The sequence below is a fragment of the Camponotus vicinus genome, unplaced genomic scaffold (genome assembly GCF_025532165.1).
Source record: "Camponotus vicinus isolate PSW18456_S1 unplaced genomic scaffold, iyCamVici1.0 SCAF_4, whole genome shotgun sequence".
Lineage (NCBI taxonomy): Eukaryota > Metazoa > Arthropoda > Insecta > Hymenoptera > Formicidae > Camponotus > Camponotus vicinus.
Window position 1 is genome coordinate 21,002,405 of NW_028141976.1, and position 23,058 is coordinate 21,025,462.

At 36.4% G+C, this 23,058-nt stretch overlaps 2 protein-coding genes and 1 long non-coding RNA gene across 13 annotated transcripts in view; 2 read left to right on the forward strand and 1 right to left on the reverse strand.

Moving 5' to 3' along the window:
* Positions 1-23,058, reverse strand: part of LOC145971141 (uncharacterized) — a 239,991-nt gene that overhangs the window by 50,893 nt on the left and 166,040 nt on the right. The window lies entirely within an intron of this gene.
* Positions 1-23,058, forward strand: part of Ten-a (Teneurin-a transmembrane protein) — a 448,925-nt gene that overhangs the window by 49,964 nt on the left and 375,903 nt on the right. The window lies entirely within an intron of this gene.
* On the forward strand, positions 11,877-14,621 carry LOC145970011 (esterase FE4). Its single transcript, XM_083096367.1, has 9 exons — positions 11,877-12,087; positions 12,282-12,570; positions 12,679-12,864; positions 12,946-13,145; positions 13,342-13,510; positions 13,585-13,751; positions 13,858-14,002; positions 14,151-14,283; positions 14,374-14,621. Exons 1-9 carry the CDS (start codon positions 11,896-11,898, stop codon positions 14,534-14,536), a joined length of 1,644 nt encoding a protein of 547 aa, XP_082952493.1. The 5' UTR covers positions 11,877-11,895; the 3' UTR covers positions 14,537-14,621.

A 23,058-nucleotide genomic window follows, 5' to 3' on the forward strand; every position in this document is an offset into this window, starting at 1 on the left:
GTACTTTTCGCCTCGTTAGGACTGGAAGTTAATGAGCTTCACGTGACTGATCAAAAAATTTGCCCACGCATCGTTGCGTGCTAAATTGCATCCATAAATTATATCATTTACTACGTTATATCCGAAAGAATGTAATTAACGTAATTGTTTTGAATTTTAGGAAGCAGCCAATTTTTTATAGACGATAAACGACTTTGAGAACGGTCGCGCTTTAAAAATGCACATCCCGATGCACGAAATGCGGCACTTTTATCGACATCGATGTACGAGTGTGAAATTTTTATAAGCAAATTTTATTTTTCAGTCTCGCAAAATTCATTGTGCGCGCATCAGGAAACAGTTTTTAATTAAATATACTTAATCGATTTTTTTCATTTAATTTCAAACTTTGTTAGAGAAAAACTGAGAATCCCCCGTCGAGACTAGATATAATCGTCAATTGCGCTCGGAGGAAAGTTAGAGTACGCTGTCTGTTCCAAAGTTAACCCGATGTAAATTAAATTTATCAAGGAAGAAGCGTTTCCGTGTTGCAGACGAGTAAGGATACGAGATCGATTTCTGCGAAAAGTGCACCTAACGTCCCGGGAGTTGTGCGAATCTGGGAAAGGGTTCCGCCGCACATCTCGTAATTACTTACGCGCGGAGCTCTTCGTGTTCTTTCAAGCTCGACGTCTGTTTGCGGAATTCATCGCGGTTAAAAGCGGGTAATGCGATGGCTGATAACAGCGTGAAGAGGATGATCTCCATAGCATTTATTCATGTACGACAGTGCAAACGATTCATTCGTCCACGAGCGATGTGATCCCGAGTATTTATACACGTATCATGCAATGATGTCTTTCTCGTAGAGTGTATTGAGAGCGGCGAGATTAAATGGGCGGCCATCGATCGGTTTTCAATAACTAAAGTTTCGCAAGCAAATCTTTATTAGGTTTCTCCTTGACCCGATAAAACGAGATTTCGAAAAGAGGGTGTGCGTTTTTCCTGGACGACCGTTTAATCTTCTCTTGACGACGAAGCGGCTCAAAAATTCAGCCACGCTTCGCCGCTTGTGATTGATTGATCAGAAACGTAAGCTTAGCTTAAAGTTTTAACTTAAGAATCATTTACAGAGATTTTAAGAGATTTAATACAAACATTCTTTTCGTTTAAGTTAAGAGCTACTTCTCTCTCCGATCGAATCTCTACTTCTACTTGCTATAATATCGTATTTTCACTTAAGCTTGCAACTTAGAAAAGCTCGTCGCGTGATTTTCAATTCTATATGATTATGGTACACACAGAAACCATAGCATAAACGTGAATACGACGATAATTCATTACGGTAAAGTGTGTGTAATCGCCTTCGGCTGTCTATTTATCGCAGAGCGTACATAAGATCGAATAGAACTTCAGCGGCGATGTAACTATAGATCTTTCTGATTACCACGTCAAGGCGGAAAATACGAGGGTATAAAATGGACGTTGCCCCCGCAAAAATCAGATAAGGGATACCGCGACTGCTGCCCTACTTCTTCGCGCCGCTCGCGCAGATGCGGATGCATCTTAAATTTATAACGATGAAACGAACAAGAAGCTGTCAGGTCCACATGCTACGACGGGATTTTATCTCTTGGCGCGTTTCTAGTCGCTTACCGATGTTACTTTCCGTTCGTCGACCGAGCTCGTGCAAACGAGATGTCTATCCGATAACGACGTATAGTCACGGGTAAATGTTAGCGTGAGGAACGTATGCAGATCACAAAATTCTCGTACATAATGTAATTATAGAAAATTGAATAGAAATTTTTATTTTCCATATACTTATTTTATTATGTACCCAATTTCGCAAAATTAAAATGTTCCGCGACGTGATTTTCACACGAGTAAGCTTGCATAAAATATTATAATTTTCGATTCAAAATGAGGAGTAATCTGTACCATTGAGCAAATCAATAGATGATTGTAACACGATATCACGTACAAGAATGCTGTTACAGACGGAAACTCACCCTCGCTTGTCCTTTTGTACTTGTGTCACTTTGACACCACATCACAATTGTCTCTGGTTACAATTGTACGAGACTCTGCAGTCAAACGTGACATATCAAATGCAGATAGACGACCTAGATTTCGACTTCTCTCTGGAAATGTAGTCCTTCAAATTATTCCTTGATCAAATCGGATATTTCTTATGATATATTAAGCGTAATATTGCATTCACGATCATGAAATAAAAGAAATGTTACAAAGATAAATTAATTAATCGATTCTATATTCTCATTCTTAAAATAACAAATATTGAATGTTTTAAATACTTATAAAGAATACAGTTTTAGTCCAAGTATAATTTTCTGAAATTAAGTAACTCATTCTTAAATGATCTGATTCGCTCTAATTGTGCAAAGATAAGATCTCCATATCGAGATTTTAGAATATAAAGATAGTCTCTAGAGAATGCTGAGATCCTCGATAATTGATTCTGCCTTCAGTTCCCCGATTCGTTTTCAGGGCATCTAATTTATTTTCCCTACGTGGTGCTGCGTATATTTTTCGCGCGTACCGTTCCTCGTCCACGAATCTCGTCGCCAGGGAAAGATATCTCTAGATACGGATTTCGTCTGTAAATCTGATCCACTCGGATATCTTCTCGGACAGCAATTTTACATTTTTCACACGAAACCACGTTATAGAACGATATACTTTTTCGCATTAAAGTTTTTCCAATTATGCTTCGCAATCCTTTCTCTCATATATATAAAATAAATTATATAAATACGCGAGATATGTTTTAATTATTCGGCAATTAAAGAGAAATCAAAATTATTACGATAAAATTCAAGATAAAAATTAACAATTTCCCTACAAAAAATAATAAAAAGTCGCATATGTATTTAAAAACCAGTTACATTTTTAACAATTTTTCATTTAATGTAAACTCGAGAAAAAATTGAACGATATGTATCTTACAATTTTATCGTTTCATATGAATAACAACGTGCTTATTTTGTTATTGTAAAAGCAATTTACAATATCTAGATTGATGCTAGATAGCACTATATCTCTGCAGACATTGAGCCTCGTAAACTCTTCTTCATTTCCTGTAATATTTCTACACGTCTTATAAGTTAGCGGAACAAAATGGGCGGAATCAATTATAATTGATATTTTTATTTGTTGCTCATTTGTTGCTAAAAAGTTGTCAAAGAAAAAAATTTGTTGCTCTGTAATTTTTTAAAAAAAATCATGTTCCGCTAAAGGAAGATTAAGTTAGCGGAACAATATATATAACAACAAAATTATACGTAATAATAATATAAAAATTTGTTGCTAATTTGTTGCTCTTAAAATATTCAATTTGTTGCTTGCAAAATAAATTTAAACAATAGCGGAAAACTTTTCACAGCGAGCAAAGTTACAAGAGTAAACTATCAGAAAAAAATTTGTTGCTCGCTTAAATTTGGTATTGAGATATAGTTTGAATTTGTTGCTTTCGAAATATCCAAGTTCCGAATTTGTTGCTTGCAAAATAAATTTAAATAATGATAAAAAACCTTTCACAGCGTGCAGAGCTAAAAGAGTAAACTACTAGAAAAAAATTTGTTGCTCGCTTAAATTTGATATTGAGACATAGTTTGAATTTGTTGCTTTCGAAATATCCAAGTTCCGAATTTGTTGCTTGCAAAATAAATTTAAATAATGATGAAAAACCTTTCACAGCGTGCAAAGCTACAAGAGTAAACTATCAAAAATAAATTTGTTGCTCCCTTAAATTTGGTATTGGAATATAGGTTGAATTTGTTGCTCTCGAAATATCCAAGTTTCGAATTTGTTGCAATAAGTATAAATAATAAACAAATTAAATTACAAGAATATGTATATGACGATACAATAACAATTAATAAGATTTATATGGCCTTGAATACTTGTGCCAAATATATTAAGTAAAAATTCAGTCAATATGTTTTCGATGTAATTTAAACTTTGCACGCTGTGAAAGGTTTTTCGTTATTTTTTAAATTTATTTTGCAACCAACAAATTCGGAACTTGGATATTTCGAAAGCAACAAATTCAACCTATATTCCAATACCAAATTTAAGCGAGCAACAAATTTTTTTCTGATAGTTTACTCTTGTAACTTTGCACGCTATGAAAGGTTTTTCATCATTATTTAAATTTATTTTGCAAGCAACAAATTCGGAACTTACATATTTCGAAAGCAACAAATTCAACCTATATTCCAATATAAAATTTAAGTGAGCAACAAATTTATTTTTGACAGTTTACTCTTGTAGCTCTGCACGCTGTGAAAGGTTTTTCATCATTATTTAAACTTATGGCGCGAGTAACAAATTCGAAACTTGGATATTTCGAGAGCAACAAATTTAAATAATATCTCAATACCAAATTTAAGCGAGCAACACATTTTTTTCTAGTAGTTTACTCTTGTAGCTTTGCGCGCTGTGAAAGGTTTCTCATCATTATTTAAACTTATTGCGCGAGCAACAAATTCGAAACTTGGATATTTCGAGAGCAACAAATTCAAATAATATCTCAATACCAAATTTAAGCGAGCAACACATTTTTTTCTGATAGTTTACTCTTGTAACTTTGCTCGCTGTGAAAAGTTTTCCGCTGTTTAAATTTATTTTGCAAGCAACAAATTGAATATTTTAAGAGCAACAAATTAGCAACAAATTAGCAACAAATTTTTATATTATTATTACGTATAATTTTGTTGTTATATATATTGTTCCGCTAACTTAATCTTCCTTTAGCGGAAAATGATTTTTTTTTTAAATTACAGAGCAACAAATTTTTTTCTTTGGCAACTTTTTAACAACAAATGAGCAACAAATAAAAATATCAATTATAATTGATTCCGCCCATTTTGTACCGCTAACTTATAAGACGTTATTTCTACAGTTCTTGACTGTATTACTCGTTTGCATATCTATTGAAAAAGATGAAACTGCTTTTTTCTCCCTTATATTCTTTTATTATTATAAAAGATATTATAAAGAATATCGTCGAAGAATTCTTCAAAAACTTTATAACGTAATACGATTAATAGTATAAATTTTGAAGCACTTAAAACTCAATCATGTAACGCAAATGCAAAGATTAACACGCGATCCTTTTTGTGAACGTTCACTGCACGTGCAATATTGCTTTTATAAACTTATATCGTCTTTTATTACATGGTTTACAAACTTTATACTGTTTTATAAACTTACTTGATTTAAGTTTCCATTCTTCACTTTTCCGCTCTAGCTTTCGCGTCAGTTTCTTTGAAAATGACACGTCGGAGTGAGAATCGATTTATATGATCGATTAAAGTAATGCAATTATGAGTACTGAGTTTGAAACTCTCCCATTAGACATCAAGAAACTGCTGAAGAAATCAAGGTAAAACTTTACAAGTAACAAGCATGGAGCTCCTCTTCCTTTTCTCTGAGAACCTTCTCTTCCTTTCTCTTTCTCGGATACAAGTAAAAATCATGTTGTATGATGATAAAACGGAATGTTCAAGCGAACAGACAACTTGAAATCGAATATAGTGCCGCGATCACCTTTCTCGCATTTTTTTTCTGTAAACGTTTTCGTTACACAGGTATTATGTTCGGCACATTTCGCGCGCATATTATTCGATAGCTAGACAAAACGTTTCCCGTGACAGCCTGAGGGAAGACGAGTGATACCACTGGGACGATCTACATTTACGAGCAAAAAGAATACGGCGCATAAGACATACGGTTTAGATGGTTTCCAGCGGTGTATGACATTTTACAAAATGCAACCGGTAAATTACGGTTCTTACGACAAGTCGCGTCGTAAACATTCATATCTCATTGTTTGACGTAGGGTGCATAAGGACGAAGCATCAAGGCGATATTTCGATAAAAAACGTGTTCCATTAAATTTTGTGAAATTTTGCATATAAGCTTCCTTCGTTTGCTATCTCAATCGGTTCTTTCCATAAAGAGATGTAACGTTGCCTCGAGCAACGTCGAAAGTTCTGTAATCAACGACGGCGATGTTAAAGATTACGACACCTCTCTATATATATGCTTACCATCAGCCTTAGGTTCTTTGAGAATTTCCATTTCTTTCATAATGGCAGATAGTCTGCTTCTATGAAAGCCATTCTCTCCTAACATCGATGCATCGAACACGATGTCCGATTTAACCGGCAATGCGACACGAAGTTCTGACACCACGTGACGTTATTATCGCCAAATGCAAAGCAGAGCAGATATAGCGTTGTCGCGGAAGCAGCTGGAACGAACGATATCGTATTGTTGCATAAATGCGTCCGCGCATGCATTGTTCGATACCGTCCTTAAACGCCATTAGCTTAGATATCAGTACGTGAAAATCATCTTCCGATCAGCCGACGATGCACTCGACGATGTCCAACTGGCTCCGAAAATCGTACATCTTGCCGTTTGATCGAGCTAATGTCGGATATATAGGCGACGCATGCTGACCGCACGGCAATAAATATCGATAATCGATATTCCACCAGAGGCGATTTGGTTTGGGTTCGCGCAACGCCAGCAAGGTGCGCCGCATGAGTGCAAGGAGAAGAAAAATCGAAAGGGACTGAACTGAAGAGAGAGAGAGAGAGAGGGAGGGGGGGACGAGAGAGAAAGAGAGGGAGAGAGAGAGAGAGAGAGGGAGAGGGACGAGAGAGAAAGAGAGGGAGAGATGTCTTCAAAAGATGCTTTCAAAACCAGAAGCGGCACTCTCTCTGCTTCGTATTAAAAACCTTACGCTCGAAAGGACACTTTCAGCCTCACTGACCGACTGTGAATGGCGAATTTGTGACCTCCTTTGCAAAGGCAATTATGTTACTCCGTCCTCTTCTCGGAACCGGAGTCGCGATATTCTAACCCTTCTGGTTGTCTTCTCCATCCCTCTGCTTCTCCTTCTCCTCTTTTTCCACCCCTTTCTCTCTCTCTCTTTCTCTAACTGTTTCTCTATCTACCACTTTCTTCCGCATCACACCAGGAATCTTGGACGGTTGGCTTTTACATTTTCAAGCTCCTCGCACGGAAAATCGCTCTTACATTCAAATCAAAAGGTCTGGACCGCCGCTAGAAGTGCTTTACTCTCATCGTGGTTAAAGGTACGCTACGCTATGGTTTAATCCCAACTGAACGATAGTTTAATCCAACAGACTTTCTGCTTGCTATTTTACTTTAATATTTTACCATTATCTACTTAACGCCATGAACAATGGCAATTCCTTTTGTCGCATCTTGCTGCGTCTATTTTTTTTTATTTTTCTTATCAGCTCGATATTCTTATTCCTAGATACAAAGTAATTAGATAAAATTGTACATGTCGATGGATTTAAGCTTGAATTTTTGTCGTAGCATCCATGGTGTTATTACAAGGGGAATTGTAAATGTGCCTCGTCATTCTGTAGTTAAAGCGACAGCGCGATGCACAGTGTGTCGTTCTTAATACAGATACTAATTTTCGCAGTAAAAGGCCGGCAAAAAATATTCGAGCGATGGCGGGACATAAAAACAAGACAAAATAAATGTTTTTCACATTTTACTACGGTTGAAAGACAATTTCTAAAAAATATTGGCGCATGTCAGTAAACACACATGTAACACGTAACTGCGCTTTAATCGGCGTATTTATAGATTCTCTATGTATGATCTTGCTCAAATACAAAAAGGTGCGCTTGTTCGACACAACTAGGATAAAATTTTATTTTATTTTCAATCCTCCATGTATGTATGTGTGCGGAAAAATGTAAAAAGATAAATTTTTATATATCTATCTCGAAAAACAATCATATAAATCATTGTAAGAGTTTCATTAAGAGTTCATATTACGCAAAATTCTCTCTTTACAAGTAACTTTCGATATGAATCGAGGTGGATAAAAAGATTTTGCGTGGTTAACTATTTTCTAAATATTTTCTACCTGTAAATATCATATATTTGATAATATTATATTTTTCCTCTCTCGATCTTTATTTTTATATTATAATCTATTCAACGCGTCAATCTAAAATGACAATATTATATTATTGCGTAAGCCAACGCATTTACACTGCCTATGTGTGTATATAATTAAAAATCACAATTGTATTATATTTGCCCGAATAATATTCGACTTTCTGCATTTCACTAACAAGATCTATTTTTACCAATTATTGCATGTTTATGGATATAAATATGATATATATATCGACATTCCAAAAAAATTTTAATTTCAACTCGTCCGAGGGATTTCCGATCCTTAAAATCATATGTCATCCACTATATTGCGTTTCGCGTTACAAACAGTATACGCTTTAATATAATTCCACAGCAAAACGCAAAACTACATTTTCCAATTCGCATACCATACGATTCTCGACTAGGGGCGATGAAACGATGGATAAAAGGGTTCGCGCGCGAAACTTAATAAATTAATCCTGTAAACATGAACTCGCATTTCGCTGGTTATTCCGTGCGTGCATCATGGACATATGTATGCGTCCATGACGGCAATGGTAGGATGCAATACGATGTATCTCGCGGTTCTGGTGGTGTAAGTTCCGCGGAAAATATCAATGTGTACAACGTTCTGTTCTCTCCCCCTCCCACGTGATATATTTACTTAATAAACGTTCCCCGAACGACAGGAAAATTTAAATTAAATTTATTCAGTGAAAACAGCACGTAGGCACGAGGGCGGCCGCAACATTGTTTGCGGGCGAACGAAATGCGTAAAATGGAATGACAGTGCGAGAGAGCAAGTGCGCGGGGAATGAAGCGGCCCGAAAGGACAAATGGATACAGAGAAAGAGGAGAGGAGGAGAATGAAAGTAGCGAGCTAGTGAAATGAGATAGAGAAGATGAGAAAGATGGACGGAGAAATAGTGCTAGATATAGCGCGAGAGGAAAAGAGCAAAAGAATTAACGGTCAAAACAAAGTGAAAAGCTCGAGAGAGATGATGGCACACTTGAATGACGGCGGCTCGTTGAATTGGTCGTCGGAAGAAAAAATGTAAAAATATGCTCTCGACATGCTTTTCGTACGACGGAAATGTGTCAAATACGCGTGTGCTTTGTCCTCCGTTCGAGTCCGCTGGAACCATCAGGGGAGAGGCGATGATGTCGATGGCGCGCGATGGTGACAGAGTGTGTGCAGCGGCAACAAAAAAAAATGTTTCATTCCACTCGTGCATCGGTGTTTGGCATTTGGTCGCCCGGTTGTCGCGTTGTTTTCGTATTATCCGAAATTTTTCCGGTGTCAGTGACTCGTAATTCGAGCATACAACGATCGGTTAAACGGCTCACGACTGTCCGCCCGTACGTTCATAAATTCGCGTGCGGGTCTCTTTTATTACTTTCGCGATACGCTTCGCAAACCGTACAACCGCGTCTGCACGATTAAGCATTTAATCACTCGCATATATTGTGATAAAAAATTATTGTTTATTAATTTATTACGTTTTTTTCTCATAAGCTGTTTGTGTCTTGTGGAATGCAAAATAAAGTTAGTAATATGAATCCAGAAAAAATTTTTCAAATTTATTTTATACATATGTGTGTTGATTATATAATTGAAAGATGAATAATACTCTTTTCTTTGAAGCAGTCAACGATAAAAAAAATGTGCCATTATACGCGTTTCATCTTATTATACATAAAAGAGATGAAGTATGGTATATTTTAAGTTTTTGTTATATCTTTATCTATAGACTAGGATTAAGTTGGCCAACTCGAGACGGATGCTGGCATTAACGTTCTCCTCAAACTGCTACCTTCACACATCGCTTGTTTCTTGAAAATTAGCATGTTGATTAAAATTCGACTTGAAAGTTGCTTTGAAACGTGAAACTGAGCCATAAGTTTCTCAGGTGGAAAACGCGTAGAAGCGAGAGCCGTCGATGCCAGGGCGTGGACAAAGTGGTCATATTTCGCAAGTGTCCCATGTCTACCCTTTTGTCTTTTGGCTAGCGACAACCATTGAAAGCAGCTTGCTGTAAGCGGATATTCTATTTAGGGAAAAAATTGGAAGCATACTTAAAGTTGGTACCTTGTTATTGTATAAAACTGCTTATCGACTCCGGCTCGTCCTCGTCCTTACTACAAATCCTATGAATCTACTTCGTTTGAATATATGTAAAACTAATTTATTTCTATACTCACTTTTCTCGGATCGACGAATATATAAATGCTTTTATACAGTACTTTATTTAAAGAAAAAAAGATAATAAATGGTTAAAATAGTTGAAAAAAATAGTGAATCGAGTATCTACCGTGTGTGTATCAGCTGTTTTGCATTAGTTGAATCTGAATGCGATGCTGCGTTTATGATAAAGCAACGCTCCGTCGCTTTTTCAAGAGAATTGTCGATGTCGACGGAGGAACTCTTCATGGAAAATCACGTTGAAGTTTGAAAAATTCGATGGCACGCTCGAAACAGACTGAAGTTCACTCGGGGGAACGCCGGGTGGACGGCTCTGCAATAGCTCACGGAACGTATCTTTCTTCTCCCCGGCGAACAGATTGTCAGAGGAAACCGTCGGATCGTTCGTTAAAGCGGAAAATCACGCGCACGAGATTTACTCCGATTTCATATTTTTTTTCAATTGCGTCGACGCCATTTGCTGATTTATCGCGCGACAGACGGTGCTTTATTCTTGATTAAACATTAGAAATAAAATATCCTCATGTTACTGAATTTTTCAATGGAAAAGGTTTTTTCCATTTTAAAAACAATCTCAAAATAAGATAATATTTTCAGTGTCTTAATTGACATATATTGTGTCTGCTGTCGCAAATTTTAATTATACATAAATTTGACCATTGATTCAAAGTATCCACAATATTCCTTCCTTTTAATTCGATTTAAATTACTATTTGACTCGTAAAATTTACATCAAGTATATAATGTTAGTTATTGTGGCATACTATTCAAATTCTTATTTTGTGCAACGTTATATATATTTCGCCTCATTTCTGTATCTGCCATTCTATTTACGATAAAAGTAAGTTATAGAGAATTCATTCATTTCCTGAGTGCATTTTGTATGCTTTGCCTTGAAATTCTATTTGAAATTTTTCGCCATAGCAATAATATTGCGATTCTCTCAGTATTTCTGAGACATATTCAAACATAATATTATTATATAATGTTATCGCTCATCGAAATTCATTCACAATCATGCTTAAAATAACTAAAATGTAAAATTATTGTAAAACTATTTATAATTTATAAGATTTATGCATTTATGATAATAGACAAGTAAACAGACTTAATGGATAAGTGCAAAAGTGTTATTGTATGGAAAATTTCGAATTTGCTGATTCATAATGATAGAGTGGTTCATGATAATTAATGATGATTCATCAAAATTTTCCTATACTTCTTGAAATGCAAAAGAGAATCATATTGTTTAATGAAATATAATATTGTATAATAGCTACTTAGAATTAATGACAATAAATATGATAAGACTATTTATAAATAAAGAAAATTACTAAGTGTCGTACTTATATATCTATGCAGCTAATTGCAGAAAACAACAATAAAGAACAATTTACTCCTTTATCTATAATTCTTTAAAAGCCGTGCAATTTGTACCTTACATTGCAAATTACAATAAATTTCAGAAAGCATATATGAGTCCGTAATGAAAATTATGTATCGAGGTTGAAGACAAATTGAGGAAATCCTGACCTGACGATTTTATTTGACTCGATATTACGATTATAGTTGACACGCGAGATTATAAAGGCATCTCGTAAATTGCTACACATAAGCTCACGCTATTATATTCTCTGAGTAGTGATTGCGTAAATATAGTGCGCGCTATAATCTATTCTTTTGATCAGCAACATGTATTTCGACGTTATAAAAGGTGGACAACAAAACAATCATTCTACAGTGTTAAAATGTGGTTTGACAAGTTCGTGTTTTGTGCGTTTATGGTCGCATGGACCATTGCCGAGCAGAATATTCAATTAGAAATTCCTCAGGGATTTTTAAAGGGTCTAAAAGCCAATACCGTTTTACAGAACAAACCGTACTATAGTTTCAAAGGAATACCCTACGCAAAACCGAATGTCGGTATTCATAAATTCCAGGTAAGTTAATTATAAAATTACCTGCATACACACACACACACACACACACACACACACACACACACACACACACACACATATATATATTTCAGTAAATTATGTTTCTATATTTAAAATGCGATTCGAAATATTGGGAAAGGCTTGTATATCCATGATTATTAATAAATTCATATTTCGAGCTTTAAATTTTTAAGATGCCGGAATCAGCTGATGGTTGGGAAGGCACGTATGACGCAACTTATCATCGTTCGACTTGTCCATTCTTCTGTATGATAAAACAAGACATGATTGGCGAAGAGGATTGTCTGTATCTTAATGTTTATACACCGGTGTTGGACAAAGATGCTCGTAAAGCCGTTATGGTATGGTTCCATGGCGGTGGTTTTAACAGTGGTCTCGGAGACGATCTCTTGTATGGCCCTGACTTTTTAATCGAGCAAGATGTTATTCTTGTAACGCTTAATTATAGACTCGGTCCAATTGGTAAGTGATGTTATAAAACATTTATGCATTAATCGAACTACGTTTAAGTAATTTTTTGTATCTTTTAAAATATTCAAGATTCATAAGAATTGAATTATCGATTTATAGGATTCTTGAATACTGGTGACAAAAATGCACTTGGCAACGCCGGACTAAAGGATCAAGTAATGGCCCTTAAATGGGTCAAGGACAATATACATTATTTCGGCGGCTGTCCTAATCGAGTTACGATTTTCGGCGAAGACGCGGGTGCAAGTTCCGTCCAGTTTCATATGATGTCTCCTATGTCGGACGGTGAAATATATTAATCGCAATAAATTCTGAATTATTACATAAATATCGATAGAAAATAACGTATAATTTATCGCGCTATAGGTTTATTCAATGGTGCCATTCAGCAGAGCGGAAGCGCGGTGAATACGTGGGCAATTTCTTACAATCCTAGGGAATTTGCCTTCAAATTGGGAGATAAGCTCGACATTGAGACGAATGATTCTGCCGAGTTGGTTTCTAGACTCGCGGAATTTTCTCCGAAAGAATTAATTACGGCTAGCAATGAAGTAATGAAGACCGAAGTATGTAATTTCCTTATAACATTCATTAAACGTTATATTGCGCTCGCTAAATGTAAGTTAGATTTCTCGTTACGCGTACCTATACGATAGGTAGTATTACATTAATTTAAGTTTACGGTACGCACGTAGTCAACGCGGGCATTAATTACACTAATGAATACTGAGTGCCGGTAATCATTCGATTATGTCATTGCAGAACACTATGAACGGCCGCTTCGCAGCGTTCCTTCCATCGGTTGAAGTTGATCTAGGACAAGAGATATTTCTGCCCGACGATCCTTGGACGCTTCTGAAATCCGGAAAAATTGCCAACGTGCCCGTTATGGCTGGAATTACGGCCGATGAGTCCGCTTTCTTCGTGCAGAGTAATCACCAACGTGATATTACACGACAGTTACATCGTGCTCGGCATCATGTAAACGATAATATCTGTTTCCAGTGATGCTTGGCAATATTGATCAGATGAATGAGCATTTCGAGAACTTTCTGCCGGTCGACTTGAACGTAACCGATGCCGGGCAGAAGAACGAATTGGGTGAAAGCCTGAAGAGCTTTTACTTCAGGGATAAGTCGATCTCCACGGAAACGACGAAAGAGTTCATGATGGTGAGTACTTAACGTTAATATGGTTCCGCTATCGTTAAAATTTGTGCAAACAGCCACCTTCCTCAAGTTTAATGACGTACATATTAATGCTGTTTGTGCATTTTAGATGTTGGACGACATCATGTTTGACGCCGCAACCGCACTCAGTTTAGATATATTAAGCTCCCGAATTTCGGCTCCAATTTACGAATATATATTTTCTTACGAAGCTCCATTCGGTATGATGAAAACTATGTTTCAAGTAGAGGATGGTGAGTTACAACTTCCATGCTGTAAAAAGATTATATTCGCTCCTACATATATCACAATTCATTACATTACATATCGCAATACTGCAGTGTAAGTAAATTTAATTTAATTAATTCTGTTTATTCATAATTGTTGTTTTATTCAACATAGGCGTTGCTCATGGTGACGATATGACATATGAGTTTTATTCGGATGCTTTGAAAAATGTGCCACAACCCGGTTCGCCTGCGGAGAAGATGATGCGTATTTTTACCACATTACTGGCAAATTTTGCAAAAGACGGGTTAGTGATTGAATAATCTTTTGGTTTACTAAATTAATTTGAACATAATCGCGGGTATAAAATCAGAAAGCTAATTGTTGATATTTTCAGGAATCCTACATCAAATTTGAATGAGTATGTAACTGTTAACTGGGAACCCAAAGGTAAAGAAGATAACTATATGAATATTAATCAAGAGTTAAAAATGGAGAAAGGTTTATTGCAAAATAGAATAAACTTTTGGACGAATTTGTACAAAAATGTTCTTGGTTAAATATATATACAATATATATATGTTAATTTACGAGAATAAAGTTTAAATATGATAACCACATTAAATCTCATAATTAACAAATATATATATATATATATATATATATATATATATAATAATGTATAATTATTCTTATAAGAAATAATATGTATGAATGTACAATATATTATAAAAAGTAAGTGAAAATATATATATACATCTAAATAAAATGTGTTATCTAAAAGTATCAGTGAAATGTTCACCGTGAAAGAAAAGAGATATCAAAAATCAATATGTGAATAATCGATAAAGTCTGGATTATAAAATACCTAATTAAAGTCAGCAGTGAAATTTTCCAGTTTGATATTAATAGCCATCGATATCTGTGTCGTAATAAAAAATTTATAATTCGATATTATTTTAGATTTTTATGGCAAGTGAAATAGTCGAAACATCAAGTGTCTGAAATAGCAAAATTGTTGCGGGGAGAAATGTTGGTGCAAGATCTCAGGTAGATCCTTAGCAGTTGGTTAACGCGGTTGAGATTGGCAATTTGTTGCATGCCTCTCTCTCTCCTTCTCTCTCTCTCTCTGTCTCGTTTTCATACCACACCGCTCCTACCTTTTCTCGCGGTGGTCGAGATATATCTGGTGGCATGGTTAGTCACGCACGCACGGTCTCGCACGCGTTACCACGCGCGCATAGCGACCCGCTAGCTGACGTATCGGATGAAAGGAAAATTTATGCCTTGTCAGAGCGTTACGAACCAAATGGTAACAAATAGGGCCACACAGCCGCCGCGCCCGTCGTCGACAAGAAACTCTTCCGTCGTTATCGTGCATGCGCGCGCGCGCGGCCAGGGTGAACAATTCGCGAATAATCGCGCGAAATGGAAATTATTGCGGCTAACGCGCCGCGTCGTTGCAGCTGTTACTCGTGTTGCCCCGATATTACCTATATCCTTTTTCATGCAGGATCGCGAAAAGTTTTCGTATAACGAGGTGAAATCGTATAAGCAAGTTCTTCAATAAAATTATGCTTTTTTATAAATAAATAATCAGGAACTTTTATTCGCGCGACATACGTAAAACAGAAAATAACGCGTACATAACATCGATCTCGCGAAACACGCATTTGATGCATGTATATCACCGAAATTATACAACCTTGAGATAACTGCAGACTTAGTCGCGTTTTATGATGTAATCAAGAGCGGAGGTAATCAAGGGGAATACGAATGATTGTAGCGCGCGCTGTCAATCGCTCGTTGCATCGTCAACTTTAACGCCGCTGTTGTTTTCAAGAGAGATTATTCCGCGGGAAGTCACGCGGAATACGAAAAACACACGGATGGCCACGGTATATTGATCGCCCCAGTACGGGTGCAGTTTTGACTGCGGGACCTGTGCGCGCGAATGCAATCGATCATCTCGCCATGGGTGAAGAAAGTCTGCACCGGTGCCGACGCGCCTGAATAAGCGATATTGTTAAACGGAGTTTTCATTCTTCACCGTCAATGGGATTGCGCGCAATGATGTTGCTGTCTCTGCAGGATTGACCGATCGGAAATACCGGGAAATTGATGAGTCTTACGGGTCTCTATAAAGCTCTCTCAACTTTCATCTCAACAACTTAATATCTTGTCTACATGACAGGGCGAAGAAACCGTTATTTGCTCGCGCGTCCCGCTTTCGCGAAAGGAAATTTCGCTCGCGTTTCCTCCTGACGCGTTCTGACATTCGCGGAAACGACGCGACGCGGTGCAAATGGAAAAAAAACGCATGAATAATATACGACGAGACGGTATAAATATATATATATGTCGCTGCGACGCTCGTCAATATCTTAATCTGCTCCACTTAGCGTTCGTACAAGTTCCCAGCGAAAATCATTATCATTGGTACTCGGGCATATTCGCGATACGACGCGACGCCGCCGTTGCTATCCTCGGAGCCGCTATGCCCGTCTTAACAAGCGGGCAAACTCGGTTTGACGATGCAATAATTCGCACAGAAATGTGAAGCGCACTGAGCTTGGCGACGACACTTGACGAGATAAGCGTGCTTATTTACGATGGTTTGCAATTTGGAAACGCGAGATTGTAAACTATTAGCCGCTCCGACAAAGACAAACTTCAAAACAGGATTATTTCGTGAAGATTACTCGATGAGAATTATTAACGTTTACATTGTCATTGCGATAATACGCGTAGTTTTTTTATGAAGCTTGTACGATGGTAATTTTTTTTTCATTACGATGTATCATGCAACTGCTTGCTATTCAATTGCACGTGTCAGTCTTATCGCGCGTGACTTCACTGGATTTAATCGGCTACAAGTTATCCTTCTCGTTTGATCGGACGACATTGAGATTATATATTAGTTGCCACGCACAATCTTAGACATCTACCCTTTTCGACGCTCAAGGCGAATGCAACCCTATGTGTAAAGTCCCAGACAAACATTTACGTTTCTAGTTCCTGCATAGCGATTTCTCCTACGTGATGCATTTGATCGCATTTGGATTAGTCCCGATCTTTAACCGCAGTGTGAATATTGAAATCCTTGGATCGTGTCGTTTAACCGTCTATTCTCGACCTTATTCGCTATTATAAGAGAATATATAATCTACCAAGGATAATCTAACGCGGTGGCCTGAATTAAGTAATGATCTACGATTCAAGCAGAAATATAATTTTTATTTAATAGATCATTTTTATATTTCGATTGATTTTGCAAATGAAAAAAATATCATGACACATGACACATAGTGATTCGATTCGTAATATACAATAATTTTCTAGTCAATTGATACATTCTATCTACAAATAAAAATATAGAATAATGTACGCTAAAATATGTATTACATAGGTAGCTAGCGCGAGAACAAAAGAGAATCCGCAACAAATCTACAGAATGAAAGGAAATTAAAATGGCAGTCGAGGCTCCATGGCCCGTCCTTTTATATGGGTAAAAAATTTGATCAAATCTCTGAATATGTTCAATGAATGCGCGAAACGGCCAAGTAAAATTAGTTTATTCCAGTGAAATGTCACACGCATCTCTCTCGTTTTTTAAAGGCAGTATTGAATTTGCATCTTCTCTTTTATATTCTCTTCTCTACAAATTATTTTCAATGAAATTTAAAATCTTATATCTTTCACAGAATTCAAATCGCGATTTTTGTGTAATAATATCTTGTTTTAATTATTATTATAGTCATGCATGTGTGTGTGTGTGCATATATTTTATCCTGAAAAGAACGATGTTGAAATTAATGCTTAGAGAGTAATAGAATCCCCTTAATGAATCATTATGTGAAACTGTGTGACTTAATACACAGTAAATGAGTTAGACGTTGTCGTTTAACGATAGTTCCTGACAAATATGAGGGACAGTATGAAACAACGCAAATGTTTGGACTGTATTACGGCGCCGCTACCGCACCCATTTCCGGCAATGTGTGTGACACACGCGCACATATGCGTTTTAATGCTCGCGTTCTATGGATCGCGATAAAATAGGAAAAATGAAATGCTATTGATCCATTAACGACTTGGTCGATAAATAAATAAATAATAATGGCTTAACGATTTCCTATAATTATAAATGGTAGCTCGTATTTTGAATGTGTGAGATTTACCGTGCACGGCATGGTGTGTTTCCAGCTTCATAATACTCACTTTTTCGATCAACGAGCGGCTTTCGCTTTTATATAAACGTGTGTCTACATATTTAAATTATCCTCGCAGTAAAAGCTGATTAAGTATTCGGTAGAAGTTAATGGCCATTTTACATCGTTGAATAATTTCTATGGACGTTGTAATAACTTATGAAATTTCTGCATAAACCCGTCTAATATCATAACGTTGAGTAGAGATACGAGAGAGAATGCATACGATATTCTATATAATAAACATTATGTTCCATACATTGATACGTGTAACATGCTTTCATACAATACATCCTCATCATCGTCTATTATTTATATACGTAGTTCCGAGAACGCTAGTTTAACATCACAATTAGATCCATATTCTCTCATTTATGCGATATATAACATTAATGCGACATACACAATGAACATATGATAGCTTTGTCGATCCGATCAAAGATGGATTTAATTACGATTAACAGCACTCATCTATGTTGAATGTAATACTGCTTTTTTTGCTTTCGCGAGCTTTTGTAGCGTATGCAATTTGCAAAACACCGAGCAAATAATTATATGATGTATTTACGTTATCGTTATTCAACGCCAACGCGGTGGCGGTGCGACGTAGCAATCGAGTCGCGTAGGTTGGATGTCATTGTTTGCCCATCCCCTAAGGCTAACCACCGTCACCCACAATATTACAGAATTACTACATGCCCCGTCCGTTCGTCGTCGCCTCTCGCTCGAACCAATATCGTGTACATTACGTACGTACATCGGCGGATTCCGCCGCCTCCAATATTAGTTCCGATGCCAGTGCGGAAATTGCATTGATAATGCTAATTAAATTGGTTTGTTTGTTAATTGGACCTGTAAAGGTCCCGATCCTTGTGTGTCCTGCTAGATTACCCCGCTATCGATCCATCGGGACGCGTTCGGCCGCGTTAAATCAAGCGTGATCCTTGGCACCGATCGATACAATATGTTGTCGCCTGCTCTACGTTTCGTGTCACATATAGTTTTGATAACAATTTTCGATTTACCGTCATATCGCGCGTTTATATCGCGTCGGATATTGGATAGTATCGAGTTAATTACCAGATTACGTATCTCGTCGCGCGCCAAGGTAACTTTATCTGTCCCACTTCAGATATTGTGAGTTTAAGTATAAACAAGTTATTAATTGATTGGATCGATACAATTAGTCGTAGGAAACGTGCAATTGCACATTTTCTGTTATAATAAATATGCAATAACGCAACGTGTATAGCGTATACATAAATAAACGGATTATATAAAAAACAGTCTCGTAATAATTGTAATGTTAATATAATATAAAGAATAGAGAAATTCGCAATAATTGGAGATTATTGAAACGAATGATTTTATTTCGAGAAAATATCAAATGATAATTTCTCTCTTGCAATAGTATTTTACGGTGACTGGTAAAGTTAATGACAAAATATGCTATCCGTTTCATTGCAAATAATATTCATACATTCATACATATTGTCCTTGTTTTCAAGTTTGAATCTTTCGCCAAGACTAGGACACGTCCTTGTCCTAGTCGCGAATGATCGACGCGATGTACTAGTTGTAGCCAGTTCAGCAATGGAGTATCTTGCAAACGGATTAAAAGTTAAAACGTACATGTTTGTGCATCTCTGGGTATAAATCAATATCATATCTGCAAAATATATACCATATATGTAAACTTATGAAAATATAATTCAATTGTCTGTATCCATAAAATTTATTTAGATAACAGATTTTGCTTGATATTTACAAAGTATAAATAAATGTATCGTATCAGAGTAAGCATTCAAAGATGTAATGTAGTTTGATTAAAAATAACATAGATAAATTTCGCTCATGGATGCATTCAAATCATTAATTGTTTTCGCTTTAACATGTAGCCAATCATGTGATAAGACATTACAGTTAATTACATTAAATTTTAAGATTTTTGTCATCAAATAATACTCGTAATATTTACCAGAGATTAATGTATTAAGTATTAATCTGCATCAAGCATTTTCGTAAATAATTTTTTCGTACAACGTTATACTTATTAACTGCATTAACTTATTAATGTTAACTAAGATTGTATAATACTTATTCAAGTGATGCAGCTCGGTGAAACAAGAATGATTAATAGCTAAAGTTTATCACGTGAAAATAGCCATAAGATATGAGGGTTAGCTATGTGAAATCCGTTGGGGCCTATATAGCATTACGGTCGAAAATAGGTCGTTGTTTTGGTGCAACAGCTTGGTCAATGTGCAAATCAATTATAACGCGTTTAAACAGAATCGCGTAGCGCGAAACAATGTGCCAGTTCGAACGTGACGTGTGCAGTTGTGTTGATATATACCGAGTTAATACCAATCTGAAATATATTATGTCATAAATAATTTATACAATGCAATGATTACAAGTTCAATTTGTAGAGCGATTTGCGCACTTGATGAAACCATACAGCGTCGCATATACGAACGAATATTGAAATTAATCTCACGATTGGTTACAAATCCATAAGTCAATAACAATTTATTCAATTTGTTCTATTGTTTCATAATAATCGCGCAATGTCAGTCAAATTTCGTGCACGGCACTATTTGTAACTATAATTTTTCAAGGAATTACGAGAGCGCGAATATTTCTTCGGTTTATATCTTTTACTGTTTGTGATCGCGAGAATAACATAATTAATTTCCATGGAAAAGCTTCGAAGCAAATATCGAAAAATTCTCGTATACAATGCAAAGTGCATCCCATCGGCTTTATTGTCGATGCAAGCGCTATTTTACCGTTACGCTGAAAATGAATACGATTTCAGCTACATCTGATAATTTTATTTTATATTCCGCGAAAGAGATAGATTTGAAAAATACTTGAATTAATAATCCGCTAATCGGATTGTGATAATAATATCAATGGTTGTGTGTTGAAATGCATTCATCATTGTCACTACAAAGTCGATTCTAATTCGCAAAATTATCACATTAGCAATTTAGCTTATTACATTTATGTGTTTAACATTTTCATAATACTTATTTTATTTTATCCAGTACGATGATACGTATTAATATCAATTACGTGAAACACTGGCGTGGAAAAAAAGATAACATTTTTTTTATTTGATGCGCATTTCAACTTCATCGTTTCCTTTGTATCTCGATATTCCCCAAGCATCCCTTGCATCTCGCTATAAAAATCTTGCCCCATTCAAGCGCGGGGATTATTATCAGTACTTATTACCGCTCACCTTAGCGATAGAGATTACAGAATCATCCACGCGGTAAAACGGCCCAATTTGCCACTCGAGCGAACCTTGCAGCTATACCAAGCGCGTTGTATGAGAATGAAAAAAATGGAGATGGAAAAGCTAAAGAGAGAAAAAGAAAGAGATCGCCCGGCTGATTATCTGGATTCAACCAATCTTCATCATGCAGCTGTTTTTCTCATCCTGCGAGACGCCGCTACCAGGCACTGTTTCCTTTCCGCGAACGATGAAAGAAGTCCCTGGTGACTCGCACAGCGAGCACGCTATTTTTCCTTGAGAATTAACCAACCACCTTGGCAATCGGTGTTCATAAACAGCGTTCATGGATTCGCCAGTGCCGGTGGTGATACGTGTGAGGTCCTATCGGCCACAAAAAAGTCTGTCCATGCCCCAGGACAAAAGTATCCACTTCCGAGCTATTTTATCTTAACTGCCGCAGGTTTTCTCCGCTCAACCCCTCTCTCTCTATCTGTCTTTCTTCCGCATGCCTGCTTCTCTGTCTTTAATATATATATATATATGTATGTATCTTTCTTTCTCTCTCACTCGGTTTGAGCCAGGCATAGAATGGAGAGAGGATAAGAAGGTAGTTAGTATGAGGAGACATTAGTGGCGGCAACTGGGGCGACCGAGCTTCTCTTGCGCTTCTACGACCGCCTGTCTCCCTTGCTACCCTACTTCGAGTTCCTCCCGCGGTCCGTTCCCCTTTCATCCCCGCCGACACTGCCACCATCCACTTTGCCTCGCTACCTTATCCTGTCCCTCCTCCCGCTGCCGCGTCCCTAGATTTCATCCCCGCACCTCAACGGGAATCAATAGTGAAACGCCAGAGAAGACTACCTGCCAAGGTAGTGTCGGATGGACACCAAGTTTTGTCTCGATTATGTCCTGACTTATTGAAAGCCCCCTAATGAAAAATATATTACAGAGAAAAATATATTACATTTTGCAAAGAAATGCTTATAGAGTTGTAATAGGATCGGTCGTATTAGCACTATTATTATTTTGTTATATAAACATTATGATGCACGATGCAACAAATAAAATATATTTGACGAATATAATTTAATCAATAGCTTACATACTCTGTCAATGTAAAATAAATTATTTTTGCATTTCATTAAATGTAAAATTGTTTTCCTTTTTATTAAAAATTAATAACAGAATTTTATAATTATTGTTTTGACGATATAATAAGCCATATAAAATTCACAAAATTAAAAAAAGTTACAAGTTTTTAATGAGATTTGAGATTGTAAGTCAAAATTCATTAATTATCATATAATCGTACATATATAATTACAAAGATAAAAAATGTTAAACAAAATCTAAAAAAGATGAATGAAATAATCATTATACAATATGATTAAATGATGTGTATGTTTCACATCTGTGAATCACAGTAAATCGTTTTCACATATACGTCTACAAATACACGCATACATATAGATTGGTATAGCATTCCCCTATAATCCCGATATTTACGTGCGCTTCGCGAATAATAATGGGACATGCAATAATCTCGTTTTTGCGACTTTGCAACGTTTTCATTAAAACCTATCGACAGGAAGAAAAATGTTCTTACGGAAGGATATACCGGGCG

Coding starts and splice junctions, on each gene's coding strand:
- LOC145970011 (XM_083096367.1), top strand. CDS start 11,896: ATGTGGTTTGACAAGTTCGTGTTTTGTGCGTTTATGGTCGCATGGACC. Junction 12,865..12,945: donor GATGTCTCCTATGTCGGACG/GTGAAATATATT, acceptor ATCGCGCTATAG/GTTTATTCAATGGTGCCATT. Junction 14,284..14,373: donor GCAAATTTTGCAAAAGACGG/GTTAGTGATTGA, acceptor TGATATTTTCAG/GAATCCTACATCAAATTTGA.